This window comes from Bactrocera latifrons, unplaced genomic scaffold (assembly GCF_001853355.1).
Source record: "Bactrocera latifrons isolate USDA-ARS-PBARC rearing strain unplaced genomic scaffold, ASM185335v1 scaffold_154, whole genome shotgun sequence".
Taxonomy (NCBI): domain Eukaryota; kingdom Metazoa; phylum Arthropoda; class Insecta; order Diptera; family Tephritidae; genus Bactrocera; species Bactrocera latifrons.
The window spans coordinates 768872-775279 of record NW_017535008.1 but is presented as its reverse complement, the minus strand read 5'-3'; the positions used below and the strand labels follow the sequence as shown (position 1 = coordinate 775279).

The 6408-nt window shown below is 31.4% G+C and overlaps 1 protein-coding gene across 1 annotated transcript; it reads left to right on the top strand.

The window, feature by feature from the left end:
- Positions 1 to 4203: 4203 nt before the first annotated feature.
- Positions 4204 to 6376, top strand: LOC108966027 (inositol oxygenase). Its single transcript, XM_018928734.1, has 4 exons — positions 4204 to 4397; positions 4818 to 4989; positions 5267 to 5843; positions 5953 to 6376. The coding sequence occupies exons 1-4, from the start codon at positions 4377 to 4379 to the stop codon at positions 6059 to 6061; spliced, it is 879 nt and encodes a 292-aa protein (XP_018784279.1). The 5' UTR covers positions 4204 to 4376; the 3' UTR covers positions 6062 to 6376.
- Positions 6377 to 6408: the final 32 nt, after the last annotated feature.

Below are 6408 nucleotides of genomic sequence, written 5' to 3'. Positions count from 1 at the left end.
TATTTGATTAATTTGCACTTTTCTGCACATTTTTTACGAAAAACACTACCACTATATATTTTTTACGAAAGAGACCCATATTTTTTTATTACTTTATTTTCGCTTCAATGGCATTCACTGCTCTTTTCTTATATATTTTCGCTTTATAACTTTACACTTTTCCATTTGAAAAACACCATTATCACACATTTTTCACATTTCTTATTTTATATTTATTTATTTTTTAATGGCACTTACTGCTCTTTTTTATTTTAATTGAAAGAATTACTTACTTTTCTCACTTACTTTATTTATATTTTTTTTACTTTCTTGCTTATTTTACACTTTTTCTAAAGCACATTTTTACAAAAAAAACGCACTTTTTACTATTTTCATTTTAATGGCATTCACTGCTCTTTTATTTATTTATTTTTTTTTTATTAACACACTATATTTTTTAATTTACACATTTTTTATTTATTACTTTATAAAACATTAATTACATTTCTCATTTTACCACTAGCGCTCTTTTATATATTTTTCCTTTCTATACTTATTTCTTTAATCAACACTACCACTATATATTTTTTATGGCACACTATTTGCTTTAAAGATCTTTAACCTTCTTAGTTATATTGGGGCGTATCACTAAAAATCAAAAGTACATTTTACGTCTTCTTAATTCATAATTTTTACGAATTCATATTTATTGCGCTTTTTTGTTAACTTTTCCAACAGTAAACAACTTTAATGGCACCCTTATATCCATACCGTGCATGTTCATGCATGCTCTGATAAACTCGCAGTTACATACCACTGGGATTTCATTTGGCAAATATAACAACGTTTCCGCATGTTTTGCAAATATTCCAACAAATCCAGTTGCACACAAGCACAGTTAACACATTTTAAACAGAAAAGTCCAGCTGCGTTTAAGTAAATCTTTATAATTTAATAATTTGATAATGCAGCAAATTGCAAGCGATTTCCAACGAGTAACGGAAGAACTGAAAAGGAGAGAAACAAGATGGTGAGTGTGACAGAGTTGCAATATATCCCGATTAGCATTTTTTGCCTTTTCAAATTTCTAGAACAGTGCTGCCAAACATTCGTACGGATATTAAGTAAAATGCTCGTTGCAAGTAAAACTTGTGTATATGTATGTGCATACATACATACACATCCGAGTATAAGAATATGCAGACAAATGACAATAGTCCTGTATTTCTAATTGAAGGAGAAATAATAAATAATATACTGAACATTTTAACTAAATAAGTTTAACGATATTTTTCTTATTTCGGAACTATTATAGAAAATTTCTTGCAAGCTTACCAAATATTTTATTATTATTACATACATACATACATATATTATTTTTGAACACAAGTTTACAATTTCTTCGCAACTATATTATATATGTAAACATGCGTATACATATAAGTGTTAAATATATTTTGATCAAAAACTCGTATAAAAATACCCCATAATGTTAAAAACTTGCTCAGAGTGATTTATAATTATTTTTCAATTAAATTCTACAAATTATTAAACAAGATAGTTCAAAGCATTTTAAGTCGTTTATTAAACCGAAATTGTCTGGTATTAGTTTTCATTTAATATTAAAATTATATTAATGATTATAAAAATGTTTATCAAATTGTTTATATATTCTTTAATTACTAATTCGATAACCAAAATCAATTACACTTGTCCTACCACACAAATAAAAGCGACTTTGCAACACTTTCGACGCCATCACTGTGTACCGCCGCCGCTCGTGTTAAAACAGTTCACTCTTATTTGCTTTTAATAAGTGAATTTCTGCATATGTAACATTGACTTCATAAAATATAAGCACTACTGAACACATTTAGCAAAAAGTTGTAGTAAAATGTTTAATTAAACTAAATGAAAACTCACTTTTAACAAAACGTAGTCAAGACGCTGCTGCAATCGCGCGATGTCAAACGATTAACTGTGGCCTAGCGAAGGTGCAATAAATAAGCAATAACGAACTGACAGACAGTGTTGCCAATAAATATCGTTTTCTGTAGTGTCTTTCTTCCGCTGGCATTTCAAATAATAGTGGAAGTAGCGATAAATGACTTTTGCTCTTCCGTTCTACACACGTACACACATGTATGGACATGCACACAAGCAAGTGTGACAACAGTGGTTTGTTTACATTTATGCACTGGCGTAATAGATATGACATAAGTTACAATTCACAGCTTCCTATTTACCTATCCATATTTTTATCGTTCAAATACATACATATATAGCAAGTATGATTTGTTGTTTTTGTTGAAATAATATTTTACATAAATGCTTAAAGGAAGTGTGTTCAGTTAAAGTGCTGTTGCATTCAATTACGACACGCGTGTGTGATAATTTATGAGTTCCTTCAATTGAAATGTGCAAAAAAGAAAATTTAAGTGAAATTCTACAATTGCCCAGCTCTTGTGCGATAAAAATAGCGCGCACAATGCATAGTAATCAAAATGGAAACAATTAATTATCTAATATTGGAAAAAGAACAGCAAATACATTGTCAGGGACACGTCTGCCGTCAAGAGAAACTGGATTGTGACGGAAATTGTTACGAAACTTAATGAGATGAATGAATAATAGCTTGAGCTGCGTAAGAGATTGGGAAGCGAATTTTTTAAATAGTGTGATAGTGAAATGCTAGGTGACAAGTTGCGGGCAGCTAATTGAGGTTAAGTTGATTTGCCATGAGATTTTTCGTTATAATTGTACTTAAATTGCTTTAATATCACACATTTAGTATATGAAAATAGTGCTTAGTGCTATTGTACGGCGCTTCAAACATCCTAATAACTTTTCCGCGCCGTTTCACATCAGTATGATTTATTGCCCTACAAATATATGTATGTGCTTATCACTAATTGATCCTTATTTTTCACGACGACGAATGATAGGTCTTTTATACAATTTGAAGAACAGCTCAGTGAATTCTAAACACTACTTGCAGCTTTGAAGGATATTTTGAGGAGTTAAAATATATAATATTTTTAAGCAAAGTTTTAGCATGATTAAGATTCTCCGTTCATTAATATAAATTATAAACAAAATGGACCACCAGTCTTAATAATGCCCTAATTTGTCTACGTCAGTAACTTTGATAACACATATTGATGTACATATGTATACTAATACTTGTAAGAAGCTTTGAGACAAGTGGGCGTTGTCGCAAAGGCGAAATTTTCGGGTTTTTTGATCGCCACTTATTTATATATTGATATTCAATGCTCAAGGGAAGTGAAGGTGTTGTTGTCGAAGATCTGTAAGCTGATAACAAATGGAAAAAACATTAAATTTTGAAGACACTTAACATTTATATAAAAAAAATCAAAACGAGATGCTATGTATGTATGGGAATAGGTGTGTGTTTTCAACTACGAACTAAAGTACTTTAGTGATAAACTTATCAAAACAGCGCAGATTATCAAATAATTGGAAAATACTCGCAACTGTTTATAATATATGTATGCATGATTGTATAATTATACTAGCACAAATGCACATATTTACTAGCTTGACGCATGTAAACAAGGTATCGCGTGCTGTAATAATACATCCATACATATGCATATACATATACAAATGTAATTAGTATTTAAAGTAGTGTGAGTTATCTTAATGGAAAATATTAACAAATTAATTGTTATGACTGCATATACATACAAACATATATGAGTTTGTATGTTAGGAGGAGTATATTTTATAATATTTCTTATATTGGCAGCTACACTATATTATCAGTTAATATATTATATTAAAAATATTAAAAAAAAATAAAATTAAAAAAAAAAAAAAAAAAAAAAAAAAAAAAAAAAATAGTATCACGGAATAAAAAAAAGAAATAAAAAAAAAAAAAAAAACGCGAAGTATTTTTAACTTACAATGAAGCAAGAGCGCAAATTGAATATCAAAAGCCGTGCAAACATAAAAGCGAGATTAGAAATTCCGCGCTGACGGGTACGAGTATGTAGTAGCACGCGCTTTACGAGTAAGTGCTTTATCTCAAATTTTAATTTTATTTTCAATATTTTTTATTGTTTTTTGACCATTGCTTGCCTCCATGGGACAGCAATCGGTTTATTGCCGCCCGCCAACTGATCGTACATCCGATCGGCGCTCGCTGAACGTTTTCGCGTTACCTTCGCGCACCTATAAAAATTGCTCCGCGTTGTGCTCAACAACCCAAAAGTGCCTCAGAACTTATAAAGTGCGGATCGTAAGCGATCGTACGTGAAAATATTCAATAATAATAATTCAATTAATAAAAACTGAAAGGACTTTCCTTAAGTAAAAAAATTAATAATAGGAAATATTGTTTTTGTGATACGTAATAAGTGATTATCCTTAAAATGCGTCTCTTGTTGGATAAGGTAAAGACGAAAAGGATTTGTGCAATTATTTTGACAAAAATTGTAAAACTAAAAAAATATTTTTGTGATTTTTTTTATCGTTTTTAGAAAGTGAAATAAGTTAAAAAGACTATATTTTCAAAAAATTTAAATGAAATTAATTAGGGAAGCAAAAATATATGCATTTTTTTAATTATTAAATATTTTTCATTTTTTAAATAATTTTTGAAAAAAGAATATAAATGAATATTAAAAAAAAATTTCAAAAATGCATGAAACTTTTCATACATAAGCCTGATATAAAAGAATATTTAGAGAAATTCTTGTTTTTAAATTTACTAAACAAATTTTTGTCAAAATATTGTATGTATATATTTTCAATCGCTTTCGAAAAATAAATTTTTTATTTGAATAAATTATTATAACTAATTTTTTTTGTAGCAAATTGAGCTCATCGATCCTTCGGAGCTCTTGCGCCCCGAACCAGCTTTTGCTGACAAATGTCCATCGAAATTTCGCGATTACAGCATCAATGAAGAAGATCCTTTGAAGGAGCGTGTACGCAGAACATATCGTGAAATGCATCTTAATCAAACAGTGGACTTTGTCAAAAGTAAGTGGACAATGCGAAAAATTAACAAAAAAAATTTAAATATAACAATATATGTATAATTTTTTTTTTAATATACAAAACTTTCAAAATTTTTCAACTTTATAAAAAGGAAAAAAAAAATTTCAGAATTAGAAAATTTCAAAAATCATCAAATAAATGCTGAAAGTTTAATTAAGAAACTAAAAAGTTTAAGCATTACCTTGAAGTCCCACATTTGCACTTATTCAGCCAATCACTCACGCTCTTATTATTTCACTCTCACACTTTTACTCCGCAGGTCGCCATGAGCGCTGGCTGAAATTCAACACCTTTCAGGCGACCGTGCGCGAAGCACTCGAGAAGCTTAACGATCTGGTCGACGAATCTGACCCCGACATTGATCTGCCGAACATAGTACACGCCTTTCAGGCGGCCGAGCGCGCACGTGAGGAATACCCCGAGCTCGATTGGCTACATCTGACCGCGCTCATACACGATCTAGGCAAAGTGATGGCCTTCTACGATGAACCACAATGGGCTGTAGTGGGTGACACCTTCCCGGTGGGCTGTGAATGGGGCGAACACATTGTCTACCGCGCCGACAGCTTCGAAGGTAATGTCGACGGCGAGAATCCCAAATACAACACGAAATATGGCATCTATGAGCCAAAATGTGGTGTTGACAACTTGTTGTTGTCCTGGGGACACGACGAATACATGTACCGTGTGTTGAAACACAACAAAACTAAGTTGCCACATGTGGCATGCAACATTATACGCTTCCACTCGTTCTATCCATGGCACAATGGTGGCGATTACAAGCATTTTGAGGCACCAGGCGATGAAGAGACCAAGAAATGGGTGCTGATATTCAAGTGAGTGTGCAAGAGAACTACAAAAAAGTTCAAAATAAAAAATATAGTTGAAATAATTTTACTAAACATTACCTCTCTTTGACTGTCTGCGCTCTTTTGCTTACTACAGTCGCTACGATCTGTACACCAAGAGCGAGAAGGTGCCCGACATTGACGCTTTGTGGCCTTACTACCAATCGTTGATTGACAAATACTTGCCCGGTGTCTTGGAGTTCTAAGTCAAGGGCGCCGGCAGCGTCTTGAGCTACTCGAAGGCAAATGGCGTCAAACTCCAAAGTGACAATAACCTTAAATTGAGCTGGAACTCTAACTACATATTGTATATACATCTATATTTACCACACTACTTAATTAGACTATTTTATAATTTTGAAATAATTAGTTTTTAAGCATTTAGACGGCAACGGTACATATGTACATAGATATTCGTATCCAGAGCTGTTAATGGACTTATACATTTTTTTATACAAGAGAATGTTTTTATCACAGACAAGAATATAAAAAATATATATAAAATAAATGAGCAATTACAATTTTTAGATTTTTTAATTCATCAAAAATATGT

Excerpts from the sequence above, each read along its gene's own strand:
- LOC108966027 (XM_018928734.1), top strand. The coding sequence starts at position 4,377 with ATGCGTCTCTTGTTGGATAAG. Across the intron at positions 4,398-4,817 it reads TGCGTCTCTTGTTGGATAAG|CAAATTGAGCTCATCGATCC; the intron begins GTAAAGACGAAA and ends TTTTTTTTGTAG. Across the intron at positions 5,844-5,952 it reads AAATGGGTGCTGATATTCAA|TCGCTACGATCTGTACACCA; the intron begins GTGAGTGTGCAA and ends TGCTTACTACAG.